This window comes from Copadichromis virginalis, linkage group LG11, assembly GCF_057382275.1.
Source record: "Copadichromis virginalis isolate Kocher_CV1m ecotype Utaka linkage group LG11, C_Virginalis_male_GT1.1, whole genome shotgun sequence".
Taxonomy (NCBI): domain Eukaryota; kingdom Metazoa; phylum Chordata; class Actinopteri; order Cichliformes; family Cichlidae; genus Copadichromis; species Copadichromis virginalis.
The window spans coordinates 21866258-21883879 of record NC_140628.1 but is presented as its reverse complement, the minus strand read 5'-3'; the positions used below and the strand labels follow the sequence as shown (position 1 = coordinate 21883879).

Genomic DNA, 17622 nt, shown 5'->3' with positions numbered 1-17622 from the left:
CTCGGGTCAACAACTGTCACCGGCTACCGAAAAAAATGCAGGAGTGTGAACGCATCTGACGGAAACACGTCACAGGAGCGCTTTAGACACAGGTAGAGAGAAAAAAGAGTGGCAGATTAATGTAAATGATTTGAGAGAGCAGAGCGAAGCACAAGGCAAAAAAAAACAAAAAACTTGCTGAATTATTTTTAATTTCAATTCATTTTTTTTCTGTTCATTGCCGTTGCTAAGTTAGGGTGATAATTATAGCGGAAGATAATTAAAGATTTAATTGGGCTTGATAAAACTTTTGGAATTGTTTATTGAATTGTTCTCAAAACCAGAGGTAACAATTAGAAGTTCTGTAAAGTCACATGTCTGTTTGTCATAGTTTATGCTTCTCACCTCGTCTCCTTTTCATCTCTTTACCGCTGAAACATCTAAAACCTCCAGAACAAACGAGAAGAAGAAAAAGATTTCAGCCAGTAAGAGAAAGAGAGAGAGCACTTTTGGATATCATGCTTCATATAGGCCATACACACATTCATGTGAATAACAAACAGGAGCATCAGCTGATAACATAGTGATCAGTCCTTTTATATAAGTCAATTAAAAGAACAACAGCACATTATTGAAAAATTAAAATATACTCTCTAATAGTAAGATTAAGGCATCATCACAGATGGCATGCATAAGCGAAGCGAAATTAGCAATAACGAGAAAACTGCTAATTGGCCTGTATTTTGTATGCTCTGTGTCTGCAGCTGCTCTGCGACGGTAAATTCTATAACAATAGTTTCTTCAAAGTTGGTCATACTCATCAAGTTTTTACCATATTTTTTCCTCCACCCCCTGCAGTAGAAGTTCTCTTCAGTGGAAGTTAATATATATGAACAGAGAGAATCTGTTTCTATCAGTTCTGTGCTACAAGGCTCGCTCTCGCTCTCTCGTCGTGGATTTATTATGCATGCACGAGTGTTGTTTCGCCCTATTTTTTGGATTTCACACTGAACCGGGATTGCGATTAAAGCTCGTGTTGCAGTGCTGTTAACAATTATCACATCTGATCAGTTACATTCGAGTAGGTCCGAGCCAAAGTGCCTCATAATTTTGAGGAGATGCAAAATTTGCACTTGTTTTCCAATACTGTTCAAGTGCTCTCCACTCGGATTTGTATCTATTCCCGTTCATTTTTAAGCACACTGACGAATATACAGAGAAAGGGAGAGGCAGAAAATAAATAAAGTGAAAAAGTACATGAAATGCTTCCGAAATTTGCAGTAATACAATTACAATATTTTTATATCAACATCTCTGTGTTGGCTGTGTGTATATCTCAGGGTGTCATGTGGTAAGTGTAAACATATTGCTTTTTTATTTGGCCATTCCACTTCTTTAGTCAAATAAAAAGGTGTTTCTTATCAAATTTAGTCTACAGTTTTAACTAGTGGGGCACAAAGTAGGTGCCAGCTTCAACAAATGCCAATATCCTGACCAAATGTCCAACTGGGTTATTAACAAATAATAACTATGTACAACATAACATCAAATAGCAACTTACAATAAAGCCTATTAGAGCTCAGCACATGCTCACAATCTGAAACAGCTGGTGTTCTTAGCACACACCCTAAGCAGGGCCACCATTAGGGAGTTTTCCCACTAAAATGTCATTGCAGATTGGCGAGGGATAAAATCTGTGGTCCCCCTTTGGGCCCGGGTCCCCAAGCAGCTGTGAATAGGCACGCCTATTCACGAGACAGTGTGACTGGCTTCATCCCTCGATCCTTATCAAAAATGAATGTTTTTCCTTCGACCATGCTCCACTTGGAAACTTCCCTGGCAGTGAATTCATCATGTCCTTGGAGGAGGTCATGATCTCTCCGCATATGTCTCACCCAAACAACCACTTTTGTTTTACATTAGATCAAAGAAGTGAATGGCTCTCAAAATAATGTTACAGTATAGCTTTAATATAATACCAGCGCAAAAGCCTGTAACCGTTCTTCATTCTATCACTGAGTTGAATCTACAAGAATGTTGTTCAATATTTAATTACAACTTACAAGAAAGTGACCAGTGAGGAGGGAGAAACAATTTAGCTCGAGGGCAGCAGGCAGGGAATGAGATTTTAATTCTTTATTATAATGCATTTGATTAAATCATAACAAACTGTCACGTCAGTCACGCAGACAACAAATTGTAAACGACTACAGACTATTTCTCCCACTGTTTACCACGCCGAGCATAAAATGAAAGCTTCAAGTAAAGTGTTTTCAGCCCGAGTTTTCTTTGATTTTTCAGAATACATAACCACTCATACACTCTTACACAGACACCACATAAATTTGTTTTTTGACTCAAAATATTTGACTATCCTATTGAAATTAGCTCAAGTGGCTTTCAAAGAGTCATATTTAAGTTATAATATATTTCAGAGATATGCCACCAACTCCATTTTGTATTTTTAAAGGGTCCTAATTATTCTGCAAGAAGTTTCTCATTATGGCCTGCATGGTTTGCTGCTGTAATTCAGCTCAGTCAGTGAAGTATCCTATAGCTGTCTTTAGCTGGAAATCTTATTAATTAATTACTTGAAAACCTCATAAATTCATCCAGCTTCCTCTTTGTCCTTGACATGGTTCCACCTGAGTTCAATTCAATGTCAAGATGTAAGAGTTACATTATGACACTGATAAGCATATTATCATATGGTTCTTTGATTTATGGTGCTGTTCAGCAGTCTTGAAGGTCAACTCAGAGATGAAGAATTTAAAAAAAACAATGTAGTTACAGTTATTTAAAAATCATCTCCACAAGCCTCAGTGCAGCATGTTCACTGCTAATGAGCATTTTTTGATTTTATATACCATAGGAGTCATCAAAAAGAAAAAAAGGGGCAGTCTGAACTGTAATGATGGCAGTGAATCAGAAAAGGTGCTGCCACAGTTTAAATCTCTAGAACTCCCAGACGTTCCCAAAAGGATATTCATGTTTGGGGACATTTTTCATGAATATATTGTATATCATTAGTTTGCAGTGCACATATTCTCAAATGCTGACAAACCACGTCTGTAAAACACTTTAAGCGTGACCTGTTCATTTCCACAGCAGCTCAAAGACATTAAACTGTGTGTCTGACACTCTGGTCATGGTCCAAAACGACTCCTATTTGTGGCACAATTTCAGTTATAAAAAGGGATAAATTGGCACTTCTCCTACAAACTGTGGATAAGCGCAAAGAAAAAGAAAAAAAGCATGGAAGCTCACAGCTCTGCACAAACACTCACACGCATAATCATGCAAACAATCACTGTCCATTCAGGTCTGCAGATACATCAGTTGTGCTTATTCTGCAAACAGATTCATGCCAGTGAGGTAAATTGAGGTCTAGATTAATTTGGCACCAGTATATCAGGTTGACACATTATGTGTGACTGTGCATGCATAAGTGTGTGTATAAGAGGGGACTAACTATGTAGAGGTGTTTCTATAAGAGTGCCTATAGTGGAAACTTGTATGAGATGTGAACATTTAAACCAAATGAAAGCTAGCGCGCTTGATTTCAGCATTCAGAAGAAAAATGGGCAACCTCTTGCCAAGACGCTTCTGACATAAACAAATGGCCTCCGAGTTGGCCCACGCACGCACACTTAAGTGCACGTTTCGGCTATGATGCGTTCACACCTTTTCTCACGTCTTTCTATGTATATTTTTCTCGTTGTTAAAAGTAATTATCCTGACAGAGTCAGAGAGGTGAGAAGAAAGGGTTTGGGAAAGGCAAGCGCACAGAAATATACAAAACCTCTCATGTACACACATCCACTGACATTCACTTACACGGTTCCTATGTAATCTTGCATAAGCCATACAGTTGACCAATTCACAGCATTCATTATCTCAATCTTATCACACCGGCAGCGCTCAAATGAGCACTGCTCCGGGTGATTGGATCATTTTCTTGCAGTGACTTAAGCCCGCGAGGCAGATCAATACCATGCACTCTTGGAACGTCACAGGATCAATGTATATTAGTTACCTTTGTGTTGATTTTAGTATAGGAGAGTCCTACCACCCTGTCCTTCAGCCTCCCTTACCCTTCACACATACTGGATAAATTCCTGCACAGCCAGAGGAAGAGCAAGTTATTTTGCAGGTTAATGTATGTGAGTAGAGTACCTGGATGTAGCAAATAACGCTTAATGATGATTGTTACTGGCAATAATAACGCTGAGGTGCTTGTGAGAGTCTGTATGTGTGTTTGTGATGCAGGCAGGGGTTATTTCTCCTCTTGCCTGCACTCTTATCCTCCCCTTCTTTTCCTCTCACCTCTGTTCCTGTGTGCAGGCATATTACGGAAACAAATTGGGGCCAATAGACTCTGTCACTGCCTGACCCGGGACTCAAACAGAAAAAAAGAGGATGCCAGAAAGGGAGAAAAAGGCAAATAGAGAGGATGAAAGGGAGTGGGGAGTGTGAAGTGAAAGAGAAGAAGAGTGATTTGAAGGAGGAGCATAAAAAGGAGGGATGGAATAAGTGCTACAAAAGAGAGGGAGCGAGAGATAGAAGATGGACAGAAGGAAAGGAAAGAAGCAGAGAGAGAGAGAAAGAAGTGACAACCTCAAATTAAATTCCCATCATGTCAGTGTAGAACAGAATTCAATAGTGTTTATTGGCAGCCCCTAGCCTCAGGGAAATTACATTCTGAAGCAGAGCATGGCATGAATGCACACACTCCTCAACACACACACACACAGTCACACACAAGGAAGCAAATACATCTATTGTACACAACACTGTGCATGTATTCAGACCATAAAAAAGGCCCTCTGGCTGATGTGAGCATGCAGACAAGCGATTTACTCCCTAAGGTCCGTGTGCCATTTGCATAGCGGTTGTGTATCTGTATCTCTATCCATGTGCTATTTACCTGCATGTCTCTGTGTGTATTTGTCTGTACAAAAAGTCCAAGTTGTGCGTTTTAGATGCTTAGGGGGTTTTTTTGTTTGGGGGGGGGGGGGGGGGGTGTCATTTGTCAAACATCAGTTTCCTCACAGAGAGATTCAGACTATTTGCCATTTTAGCACATACACAAGTTTCTATTATAGCGGCTGTATTAAACGTGTCCCCCGGCTCAAGTTGCCATGAGCACAGGGCTTTGTCCAGCCTCCAGCAGTGGCAGCAAAGGCATCATGCATTAATGGCAAGCCGTTTAACAGTTTTATGCAGAGCACATGCGGAGGCTAATATTGCTGATTTCTCTGGGATGCAGATTTCCTCTAAATGGCTAACAATCTTCCATTCTTGATCCCCCCCCTCCCCACTCCCTGACTCCTCTTGCTCTCTATCTCTACCTCTCTAACCCTTTATATCGCTGTCTGTTTATGCCTCTAGCTTGAGTCTTTCTCATTTCTCTTTCCCAATCCGTCCAACACGTTCACTCATTCTTTCCATCTCTTTCTCCAGGAATGCACGGAGAGGGCTTTGGGTTGCTCGGTGGAGGATCTGAAGGCTCTTTTCTACTGTGAGCTGTGTGACAAGCAGTACCTCAGACACCAGGAGTTTGACAACCACATCAACTCCTACGACCATGCACACAAACAGGTACACGAGATGCACACATACACACTGTGTAGGGACACAAAAACTAACACACGGGTTCTCTCTCTCTCTCTCTCTTTTTTCTTTTTAACCGTATTTTCTTGTAGAGTTTGGGTGTGTTAGTATTATGCGTTTTGATGGAAAGCTGCTTTACATGTCCATGTCAGTCTGCCCATTGGGCACAGTTTCTCACCAGGTAACAGTAGGAGTGTGACAACCGCATCATTTCTTACAAGCACACATACTGAGGTGCCACACTTCAACTTGAAGAAAGCACACAAGCAAACACAAACAGCCTATACGCACACACCCAGCACTCCAATTATATTTTAGATTTCCAGTTGAACAGGCTGATATAAAATTAAATAGCCCACATTGATCCAGCACAGGGTAATTGAAGTCGTAGCACCTAAAGCAAATATCCAAAGACGCTATAATAAAAACAAGATAATAATAAAAAATGAGTCTCTAGTGTAAATGCTATAGTAGAGTTAATAAAGTAACTGTGGTGCTGTATATACTAGACATACACAGTAAATAAGTATTTTGCTACAACAAGTTTTATGTTTACAGATATTAATAAATGGGTCATTTTGTCTGACAATGTGCGTTATAACTTTGCAAACTGGGCATGAATCAAAAAAGGTAATATTAATGGGAATTATCGGAAAGTAAAAAGTTATTCACAAAGCCTTTCTTATTGTGTGATGGCAAATAGGGACATTGTTATGACCCAATAGAGTTGTCAGTGATCTGACAAATGTTAAGAACTTTATCCAAGCAGCATGCAAAAACCAGGGCGAAGTCCAAAATTTTCTTGTACTTTATCTTGTTTCAAAACTTCTAGATTTTCAAGCAAAAAAAAAGGGTGGGGGGTCATTTATCTACCTATTGATTTTTACCTCAAAGAAGTCAGACTGTGCATTCTTTGAAATACTGTAGCTCAATAGCAATGCCAACAGATGAATACTCACTTATAGCACCTTTTGTAAATGATCACATTTCTAGTAAAAACTCTACTCGGTTTACAAAAAACACTCAATCGATTGCAATCCACACAGCACCATCACCACAGGCTAAACACGGAAAAAGTCACCAGCATCATCACTAATGGGGCAACTTTCACTGACTGACTGGCCGGCCCGCATAGCCGGAGTTTTCCCCTCGAAGCTGAGAGGTTTGCTGGATGAAGGTTTGAAGCAAAAACAGCATGTTGTTTATTTTCAGTTAACACATCAGAAGCTGTTCAAAATACATTTTTCAGATATAGTTTAGAGAAATATTTGCAGACAGTGAGGTTAAGATAACAAATATTGGAAAGTACGGTGTTCTTGATGGTGTCTTAGTTTTGGTATGCAGCTGAGATTCTAGGTCTGTGTCTTTGGCTGGCTTTCATTGTGTTGCACATATCAGAAAATCACCGATAACAGAAGTAACAGCACACTAATTTGGTAATTTGGAATCTAATGTCTCCGTGAACCAAATAGGGAGAATGATTTAGCAGAGCATTAAAAGCAAAGCAAATCTCCTAATTTTAGAAATAAGGTGATAGTACAGTGTGTAGTATGAGTGCTTAAAAGGGTCTCCAGGAATTTCCAGGAAAATTTCAACATAGCTTCTGAGTTATTACTGCATGAAAAATAAAATGACTATTTTAAACAAATACAACACAGTATTGCAGATGTACACCAGGCTTGTAAGCCATAAATTCATGATAGAATAGTTCTTTTTTACCTCTAGGCCAAATCTCAGAGCTGTTGATTTGTATGTCACTGGTACATAAAAATGCATCTAAAATTCACTTTATTCCTCAGCTTGTACTTCCTTCAAAAAGAAAAATATTCAGTACCAAATAACACAGAGCTATTAGTCATAGCTTAAGTATGATTCCATTATTCCAGTTTGGACAAGATAAGGCCAATGGACCATTAGAAAAAGCCTCAGCAGCAGGTTTTCTTCTGCATTCTGCGTTCACATCCATTTTCATACACAACCTCCACTCTGGACTAACAAGCTGTAGGTTCTTCTGATAGCTCATTCTCCTACAGCTATCTGTTGTCTTGCCAAGGCGTACACTTGCACGCGCAAACATACAGACATGCACTTACCCGTGTACACACTCATCTTCAAATGCAGGCAATTTCTCAAACAAGCCAAGCCGCTTCCCACTTCTGAACACCCACACTATGTATCATGAAATAAACATTAAATAAGACTGTTCCTCCTCTGTCATTGTTCTTTGAAAATAAATTGAGGCAACTGCAGGCCAATGTTAATGCTTTGTTTTAGCCAGCGGCAGGCACATGAAACGAGCTGCATGAGGCACTGAGCTGACAGTAGCCACTGGCGCTGTAGGAACACACACGCGCACACACACAAGTACAGAAATGCATGTACACTCTGCCCACAGAGCAGACAACAGATGAAATTCTAGCTGAAGACAGTTTCCCTGCAGGAGTATTGGCTTTGGAGAATGGAAGCTGATTGCGTTTGCTCTGTCTTCTTTCGCTGTCATCGATTCAGGGATAAACATGTCTGAATACAGGGCTTTATCAGCATTTACTGCTGATTACAGAAATTGCTCATTACAACAGAATTACACTCCCTTTTAAATAAAAGGCAATCAGCCCATTAGCATGGCCACTCAAATGCTACCTAAGAATACATCATCCTTCATTCTAGGGCCCTAGTGGATATGAATCAACTCTGACTCATCCATAGTTGCCTCAGCCTGAGCACTCCTTAACACATCTAAAGGAATATTGATCGAAGCTTTGACAGACGCATTGAGCTTCACAGCACATAGCAAGGCTTGCATGTTGGAGAGCAGGAACATCATTTCCTGCAGTTGGGGACATGACATCAACTTTGAAGACAAAAGTAGCCACTTTTAAAGTTGAAGTATGTCTGTCCTGTGTATTGAGCCAAAATGGTACTGTGTGCAATATTTGATTTGTCTCTAAATATAGTTTCAGGTCTGCCTGCAGTAGGACATGGTTTAAGAGAGAACAATAACCTGGAAGAGTGCAAATGCGGCAGGAAGCAGGAAGTATTTATCCTCATATATTTCATCTATTACAGACTGCTCTCTCTCTCAGGCATTGCCACTGACATTTACAGTACAACAACTCTTTTTTTATAGCACAATGCAGTGCAACAAATTTTTCATCCTTAGGCCTGCTGGCTCCATTCACAGTTGTTCATTATGAATGCCTCCGTGCTTGAACAAGATTAATATTTCCCATAGAATACCATTGGCATCACAACGACTCAGGGCTTTTTGATGTACACTAGCATATGATTGCTCACATCTGCAGACATTCCACAAGAACTTAGATAGTGTCTTTAAGGAATACGAACCGCATGAGTGTTGATTCTATGGTATATACCTAATGCTGTCTTCAGTGAGCTGACATGGATGCTAAGCATTGAGTGATAATGTAAAAAGACACCAGCTTGTGCAAGACTCAGCTGGGATTAACCTGAAAACTGTCCGCTCCTGCACAGCATCTGGGTGTGAAAGAGAGTGACTGTATAAATAAATCTGATGCGTAAGAGCCTAATCTGATGCATGCGTGCGTGTGTGCATGTGTGTGTTTGAGTGTGACACATATTGCGTGGATGGATAAGATAATGGTATAACATAATCTAAAAATGAGTGCGGTGTAATCCTGTCGCAACTTGCACTACAAGATAAGAGTATATATTGTAAACAACAAATCTTGGATGCGTAAGCTATGGAGCAGCTGAGATTATGAGAATATGTGATTCAATAAAAAGGGGAAATAGGATTGATGGTGGTGCACAATACTGCAGCTATCCCCAAACTCCCGAGTCCCTCCTTACCCTTCAGACATGCACAGACAAAAAGAAAGACACCAGCATCCGTGCACATATACCTGCCAAGCATGGATAAAGAAGGGATTAAAGTGTGTCAGAAAATGGAAACTGGAGAGAGGCGCATGAATCATTGTTTCCCCAAGAGAACTGGTGCACCTATGGCTATAGACATATAAGTTCATATAAATACACACATGTGTAAAGCTGAACTAATTAATAATTATCCTGTAATATAATGGAGGTAAAGACCAACCAGTTTGCTTACAAAGTGCCCACAGACACACACAACACAAAAAGCAGTCTAGAAGAAAATGTCAGGCCTTTACAGCATTTAATCTTGTGCCTTTGTGTTTGGTAGTGTGTCATTCTAACATCATCAAACAAAATGTCTTCTTCCCTGTTTCATAGATTCAAAAGTACCTCTATTTGAGCTGTGATAACTAATAAACTGAATCTATGGCACACAGTAGGACTGAAGGGCGCTAACCAAAATGAAAAATGTTGCTCTAATGGTTCAGAAAGAGCAGCAGCATCATGAAACTGCCTATTCCGCTCATCTCAACCACACATGTAATCTACTATTCACTAGTTTTGGTGTTTGGTTTCAAGCTGTGTGTTGAAGGAAGGGTCCTTTCTTGAAGACTGAATGGAGTTAATTGGACATGAGGTTTGGAGGAGAACATCTGCAAACACTGCTGACTGATGTGTATGATCTGAAAGACAGCTGCCTGCAGAGAGCTTCCTAAAACTAACTCTTTCTTACTTCTCCTCTTTCTCCCACCCTTGCATCTCCCCTCTCCGTCCACATATGGATTCTGTCCCTCTCTCCATCCCTCTTTATCTCTTTATTGCCATTTCCTGCAGAGGCTGAAGGAGCTCAAGCACAGAGAGTTTGCTCGTAACGTAGCCTCAAAATCATGGAAGGACCAGCGCAAGCAGGAGAAGGCTCTTCGGCGTCTGCACCAGCTCGCACAGCTGCAACAGGAAACTCAGCGGTGAGTGGGAGGAGTGTGTATTCGTGCATGTGGCAGCATGTGTGTAATGAGACCAGGGGCAAGAGTCCTGGGGGAGGGGGTCAGAGTGCGTCACATCCAGTCAACAATTCGTAGGCTTGATGGATGCGTCCACAGATGTGAGAGCGCTCAGCTGGCTTAGCTAGGCCACAGGTCCACAGGTGAAGTAAATATATCATGAAGACACACTCTTGCTGACACTCGGAGCATCTGATTCATTTGTAGGTGGAGGACATGAGGTTTTAGTGAAAAATTAGCAGCAGAATAACCATGAGTAAATAAAATGAGCAAAGTGAATTGTGAGAGGAAACTTGCTTCCCGCCTTGCTCACCTAAAGCAATCAAAACAACTAATACAATAAGACAATACATCATGCAATAATCAACTTGATTGCAACTATTCCCTGTGCAATTAAATGTGTTTCCTATAATCAGGTAGCAATATGTGAACAGCATTACTGTGACTACCAATAGAACGCACCTTTCCTTTCCTTCTCTTCTTGCTTTCTTTCTTTTTCCTTGTTAGGTTATAAAGATAGAGTCTATACTAAAAATTTAGGTCCCTTTCCTTTTTATATACTCTGCCATCTATTAGTCTAAAACTCTATCGATTTCCATATTATTCAAACAATTAATGTTTTCATGACTGCATTAAATTTAAGAGTAAGTGTCGTAACAGCAGCTTTGAGCTGTGGTAGAAAAGTTTGCATTGTTGCATAACCTCACCCAAAAACGATGCCACAGTAAGTGGCTTTGTGTAAATCTAGAGTGATGCCAGGAAAACTTAGACAAGTATTATCAGCTAAAGTCACATATGCTTGTCCTATCACATCTCGTTGCAGAGTCCAAAGAAGGACCTATGGCCTAAGACGCACAGTCAGAGCTGTGAGTCAGAAGCGTGATAAAGATGTGACACAAAGAGACCGCAGCCCTAAGGACAGACCTGAACCCTTGTGCCAGCCCCAGCGATCCACTTCTACACAGCCCAGGACAACTACTGTCAGCTACCCGTCAGAAAATCTGTGCAACTCTGTTTCCCAAGTACCACCGGCCACTGCTCTAGCAGAATCCCCACTAGTGACTGAGACAGCCGATACAAACACTCCTGCAGTGAGCCCCCAGTCTTGCCACAGCCTGTATCCTCAGCTGCCTCTCTCTTCACAGGGGAGAGTGGGAGGCAGACTTGGAGTATCCTTCTGTTTCTCACGCAGGGGGCCTAGGCTGGAGCCTTCTGCCTCTGTTTTTTCAGACCTGGAGGAGGAGGAGAGAGAGAAGAGGGAACAAATGAAAGAAAGGATAAGGGGAATAATTGAAGATATTGACAGGGAAATTGGGGTAGCAGATGAGAGGAAACACAGCGCAAGTGAAAAAAAGGATAAGTCTGGCACTGACAGTGTCTTACCAAGCGACATGCACCCGTTCCCAAGAGAGGCCATAAAGGAGGAGGAACAGATTGAAAAAAGAGACTTAGTAAAAGAACACTTTCCTATTTCCACATCAGCACCTGATAATCAGAGTCATGATTCGCTGTTCTCGGCGTCTCAGGTGACCGTATGGGGCATAGGATCAGCAGTAGCACACATGGATACCAAACACACAGAAGGCAAGTCAGAGGAAAAGCAAGAAACGGAGAGCGAGCGGGAGGCGAGTCAGGATGTGTGTGTGCTCGGGAAGGATGGCTCTACCCGTCTGAGATGGCCTGTCAGTTTGCTTAAGTTCACCAAGTCTCAACCACACATCTCCTACAGCTGCAACCCGCTCTGCTTGAACCTTCAACGGCCAGAAAAAGTCGCAGAGGATCTGAAGGACTCACAACAAAATCAGTTGTGTTCCCTTTCAGATGAATCAAAACTACGCGTACCAGCTATTCTTAAACCAGACACTCAATCGTGTTTACAAAGACAGATAAGACAAGAGTTGAGAGCACACAGGGAGAAAAAAGCTGCGGAAATTTTCAAAGCAGAGCAACATATCGATGTGGAGACAGAAGCACACCTGTTCCTAAAGAACAAAAACCTTTTATCATCAGAAAGAAGACCAGAAAAAGAACGATGCATGCTAAGTATGGAGAACTGCATGCGGGCAGCTCCCCATCCATTTGACCCCACTCATAGTGACAGCTCTGACACAAACTTCCAGAATCCTCTGGGAGGCAGATTAGAGGGTGCGAGAGGGATCAGGGAGAAAGCCATCACAGCCCTGAGCTGTAAATTAGAGTCTGTCACCCAGCCTGGCACACAGGAGATGTGCATCAGTCCATCCAGGTGTGAGTGTGGGAGTGAGACAATGTGCAAGTGTGCCAGTGCTCCACAGCCGTATGTGGGTGTCTCTGAAGTATCACACAAAAAGAGGAAAGCCAGCACAAAGAAACACAAGCTGGGGAAGAGAAAGATGGCTGAGAAGGAAAAAACTTCAGACAAGCGCCAATCAGCAAGGTGCAAAGTGAGGAGTGTTATCTCTACAGTCTCCACTGGAAGAGAGAGGAGAGGAGAAACTGGAGGGAGATGGGGAAAGAAAAGGAGGCAAAGAGAGACGAGGATGAGGAAGGTGGGGGGAGCAGGGAGCAGCTGTCTCCTGGGGAGATGTGAGGCTGAGCCAGTATCTGTCTCTGTCAGGAAGAGGAGGCCTCATAGGAGCCACAGCACTGAATGCCAGTCACAGCCAGACAGAGAGCAGGCAGAACACTCCAGCGTCTACTCCCATCTCAGCAGACACACAGCAGACCGAGACACCGAGAAGGAGGGAAAGCGAGACGGAGACGCGGCGACTTTTCCCTGGCGGTCTCACTTCTCCTTACATTCCTTCTCACCAGGATGTAACTCAAAGCTGTTTTGGGAAAGGGGTCACCATAGCAACCCCAGGAGTTTCATTGACTGCTGTTACCCTGACAACAGCTGCTGTAACAGCTCGATGAAAAAGCGAAAACTCCTCCACGGGGACAGGAAATTCATTCATAGTAAGAGGAAGAGTTTGAGGCATCGTGAATTCTGGGAGGAGAGGGGGAGGGAAGCACAAGGGCATTCAGGTGGCCGAGACAGAGGCCTGACTTCAGGTACAGAAGAGTGGGAGTGGATGAGAGGGGCCTGTCCTGGAGGTAGTGAGGAGGTGAGGTCAAGGACTGGGTGGAGCTCGAGGAGCAGAGCAGTGGAGTGGGATAAGGCTGCAAGGTTTAGCCCCAGTCCTAAGCGCTGGGGCAAAAGGCGCAGACATCTTAGCACTGAAGATGTCGACTGGGATAGATGGACATGGGGCAGCAGTGACAGCTGGGAAGACAGGGGGACACACAGGTCCACATCAGGCTCCAGGACAGGAGCTGACAGCAGAGACAGCCCGGGCGGTGCAAGGATATGTGCAGGCACCAGACGCTCAAGTTCAACACACTTCTCGAGCCCTGAGTGGTGGACAAGCAGACAGACGTACAGCTGCCAGAGTGTGATCAACACACAGGACAGCAGATGCCACAGCCCACGCTCTTGCAGCCCTTGTAGCAGCACCAACATGTCTGAGCTGAGCTGGGAGTGGAGCAGGAGTAGCACCTGCTCAGGAGTCACTATGGATGGGTTGACAGTTAGCTCCTGCAAGACGTCCTCGGGGGCTGCAGAGGCCAGTCAGCAGGCAAAAAAGCAGAGCAGCCTCACGTCTATTTCATCTGCCCTCTCCTCGAGCCCGTTCACACATTCATCTCCCAACAGATCCACTTTTTCACCGACAGTTCCAAGTGTCAACACACATAATTGTGACCGAAGTCTTTCACAGCTAAAGGATTCACAGTCTAGCCAAGGGCCCTCTGCCTCTGTCAACACGAGGGGCCCAGGCGCAACCCTTTCAGCTTTATCCCCCAGTAAGTTACTGCTACAAAAACCATCTAGGTTGCTTCTGCCCCTTATAGGAAAACTACCTGCAATTCAGCGAAAGGCTCAGAAGAAAAAGGGGCTGCTTGAGAAGAGTCAGGAGAAGGAGAGAGAAGAGGAAGAGGAAGCTAAGAGTTGTGGCACAGATCCTGGAGCAACCACTAACAGTCAGAAATGCTCTCCAGTTGGGTCAAATCCCAGCAGCATGCCAAATGCCTGCCCATCACAGATTAGAACTGATGATGAACAGACAGGTGGAGAGACAGCTCCGCCGATCAGCTTTACCGCTGAAGAGATGGACAAATATCGTCTCCTGCAAGAGCAGGCAAGAGAGCACATGCAGAAAGTCCTGGAAAACATACAAGAAAACACAGACAAAAACACGCAGGCAAACTACACACACAACCTGCAGACAGAGAACTGTGGGAATTCAGAGGAGCAATACTCATCTCCGCAGCCTCAAGCCCAGTTAATTCACACAGACACGATGCATAAGCAAGTACACCACACCCTCCAGGTCAGTCTCCCACTTCCACACGTCAACCCACAAGAGAACTTTAGTCAGCCCATAGCTCTGGGTGTCCCAAACCTCACCCCACTCGCACCATCTTCCCCTCTCTCGAATCTCCATCACATCATTTTACAGCACACAGGCCTATCCATGCCCCCTCACTCTTCCTCGACTTCCAGCTCACCCCCCTCTCCTGCCATCCACCCACAGCCAGTTCCACTTCCTCACCCCCTCACCCCTCGCCACCCTTCCCTCCCTCATCATGTTCACTTCGCCCCTTTCTCCATCTCCTCCCTGTTTCCCTCCATCCTGCTATCACATCCTCCCACCCTTCTCCTTCCCCAGTCGCCCACTTTCCACGCAACCCCAATCTCTCCACTCTCCCCAGTAGCTCTGCAACCTTTGAATCCACAGCCTATCATGGACAGATCGTGGCCAGTGAAGTTTCAACAGAAGGCGTTATGATTTTGAGAGTGGGTGCCGTGTTTATTAATCTTTCTTGGCAGCACTGGCTTGTGGGAGAGAGAAAAGAGGAATGTATGGTTTGAAGAAAGGCCTGCTATTTGAAATCGGGATGTATCAGTGCTTTTAGTAGTATCAACTCCAACTCTTATTGCACATATGCCTTCAGACACAGATACACACCGAGACACACATGCTCGTTCGCATGCATACACACAAACAGCCAAACTATTGACTGTTTTCAAATGAGAATTTGTTTCTCCATTTAGCCTTTGCTGTGTTTAAACAGACAGTGAAAGAACAGACTTTGATCCCTTGCTTTTTCCATCATTCCTCATTCACAAGCAAAATAAAGAGAAAGGTGCACCTGCTATTCAAAGACAAGCTAAGCTTGTGTCATCTTCTCTCTTTCCTTCTGAACCACAGACAGACCAGCTGCCTTTTGAAGTATCCTTCATGCCAAGGACAGAGACAGTGATAATACTCTCCCCTTATCTCCATTTCATACAGGTTATCTGAGTTAGAGAGTGACTTTCAGCTAACATAAATAACGCTCCAGTGGCCGGTGAATATGGCAAAGACATTTTAACCTTCTTGTGGACTGTATGTGCGGGTGTAAGGTAATTCTGATGACACACACTCATTCACAGCAGGAAGAACAACATCTAATTTCCATATCTGACACGTGTAAAGACCTGCTTTCTCTCTATAGTGTAAATATTCTGACAGTATATGATAATATTAGAATGATGACAAACACCAAAATAAAATGTGAATTTAACCTTGACCAGTAGTACAATGCTTACCCCACACTCCATGGCTTCAGTGATAGACCTTTTACACAACCTTCCATGTGTGACATTAAAAACTGTTTTTTTTTCCTCCATGAAGCATTTAACAAATCAGTTTGTAAGACAGAAATGAATGAATCTGATTAGTTACAATAAAGCGTGAGTGAAAATAAATGGGCTTTCATGCTTTTTTTTTCTCCCCCGTCTCATTCTTGTTGATAAAGTCCAAATTAAGAATTAATACTGCATGGTTTTTCTGCAGTGGTTACATCTTTCATGCAAGCCTTTGTCAAAGAGTGCACATGGATGATTTTAAAATGGTACAAAATTATTAGATTTTTATTCTATCATAATGTTTTTTAGAAATGCAGCAATTTGTTGATTTGGAAAGCAGTTACTGTGTGTCCTGACCATCCCAGAGGCACGAAAGAAAAACTAATTGTGACTCTTTTGTCAGCCGTAGAAGAAGACTCGAAACATTCTGCACATCTTATTATCCTTTACAATTTTTTAAAGATCTGTTTATTCTTTAACCAAATTTCACCATCTAGCTGCTTCAAAACAACACTTTTTAAAAGTGTATATAGAAGAAAAAACTTATTTAATCACTAAAACAAGAATAAACACACACACACAGATGACTTTCTTACATATCTCGCCAAGGGTTATGGATGCTGGTAACTGTTGCTATGTATTCAAGCCTGGTGATTGGTGATGTGTCAAAGCTGCTTGCCAAATAGTTGATCACTGCAGCGGCCGGCACTCGGGGAGCAGAACACAGAAGAGAACAGAGCGGTATCCAGATGGTCTATGGGCTTAGACTACCCAGAGCGCTTTGAGAGATTGGATTGATTTGCCCTCCGTGATATCAGTGAACACAGCCCAACACATGAGGGGGGCTTCAGCAAGGGGTGACATAAATACAGGCTCAAAAGCAATACACAAAATGTACACTTTCTGTCCTGAAGCGTTGGCTACAAATAAGTCATCTCTTGCAGAGATTCGGTAATTAGAGCATGGGTCTGCTTTCTCCTCCCTGTGACCCTTGAGCCTGTGTGTAAAGCGCGCGAATTTGGGAGAAACAGAAACCGAGAATCCCTATCTCTCTCAACAGGACCGGAGATCAAACAGACTGTGTGAAATATAGAGCAGCAATAATTAGCAGCTGTTACAGCATCAAACCTTTCTATCGCTACCTCTCCCTCTCTGACACGCACACTCACTATTACCCCATTCTTTCCCAGAGTTTAATTTGGAGACACTCAAATGTGCTGCAACTTCTGCGTCCTCAAATGCTGATAATCACAGAGATCATATAAAAGCAAACTGCTCCAGTTCATAACTCCGACTCTCTAATGGGGAAATCCATGAAAACGGTCGCACACAAAAGAACCTAAGAGGTGGAGATTGAACGCTAAACACAGCGTGTCATTTCAAAAGCCTATTTATCCATGAATAGCGAGGCAATAGCGGAATCTTCACATTATTATATCACTAGATTTTTAGGCTCCCACGCACACACTTATCCAAACTGGGGTCACATGAAAATTAGCAATCGCAATATCACTGTACTTTCTG

General features: G+C 42.9%; 1 protein-coding gene across 1 annotated transcript in view; it reads left to right on the top strand.

Moving 5' to 3' along the window:
• znf804b (zinc finger protein 804B) overlaps nt 1-16237 on the top strand; it is a 32661-nt gene extending 16424 nt beyond the window's left edge. Inside the window, exons 2-4 of the mRNA XM_085473698.1 lie at nt 5443-5580; nt 10282-10412; nt 11272-16237. Of these exons, the coding sequence (XP_085329824.1) occupies nt 5443-5580; nt 10282-10412; nt 11272-15256 (4254 nt within the window). The 3' untranslated portion in view covers nt 15257-16237. The remainder of the gene's footprint in view (nt 1-5442; nt 5581-10281; nt 10413-11271) is intronic.
• The last annotated feature ends 1385 nt before the right edge of the window (nt 16238-17622 follow it).